The sequence below is a fragment of the Carlito syrichta genome, unplaced genomic scaffold (assembly GCF_000164805.1).
Source record: "Carlito syrichta isolate Samal-C Ts95f unplaced genomic scaffold, Tarsius_syrichta-2.0.1 Scaffold97001, whole genome shotgun sequence".
Lineage (NCBI taxonomy): Eukaryota > Metazoa > Chordata > Mammalia > Primates > Tarsiidae > Carlito > Carlito syrichta.
The window spans coordinates 95,581-96,138 of NW_007041097.1; the positions used below are offsets into that span (position 1 = coordinate 95,581).

The 558-nt window shown below is 69.5% G+C and overlaps 1 protein-coding gene across 1 annotated transcript in view; it reads right to left on the reverse strand.

Moving 5' to 3' along the window:
- LOC103265086 (1,25-dihydroxyvitamin D(3) 24-hydroxylase, mitochondrial) overlaps positions 1–143 on the reverse strand; it is an 18,625-nt gene extending 18,482 nt beyond the window's left edge. The window contains 2 exon segments of the mRNA XM_008062797.1: positions 5–127; positions 129–143. Coding sequence (XP_008060988.1) covers positions 5–127; positions 129–143 — 138 coding nt within the window.
- Between the last annotated feature and the right edge of the window lie 415 nt (positions 144–558).

Consider the following 558-nt stretch of genomic DNA (forward strand, 5'->3'; position numbering starts at 1 on the left):
CCACCAGCGGACAGAGGGGCACCTCTCGCGGCGGAGAAGGCGCGCACGCTGAAGATGTCACAGGTCTGGGTGGCTGCCCGGGGGTGCCCAGCCGCTGCAGGAAGGCGGCGAGGGAACGGCTCTTTGTTTATTGGGGAGCTCATGGCGGGGGGCGGGGGGGGAGACGGGCGCGTGGGAAGGCACCGGGACTGCGAAGGGCGAGGCTGGCAAGGGGCGCTGGCGGGGTGCAGGGGTTTGATGATTTGGGGAGAGACCAAGAGGGCCAGCAGGTGTGAAGGAGGGGCGGAGGAGAGAAGGAGACAGGAAGGACCGCGGGAGGATGCTCTGCCCGCCCAGGGCTCGGGGTGGCGCTGGCCGCAGGGGCCGGAGGGGCGCGGCGCGGCGTTGTGCGCCTCTCGGGAGAGGAGAGCGAGAGCTGTGGGTCCACCTGTGGATCCGCAAGTCTCGCTTCTGGGACCTGGAGCTGCGGGATGGAAGCGTCAAGGCGGGGTGAGAGATGCTGCCCGCACCGCTGTTTCCTCCTGCCCCTTTCCATGCTCCCATGCCCGGGGAACATGC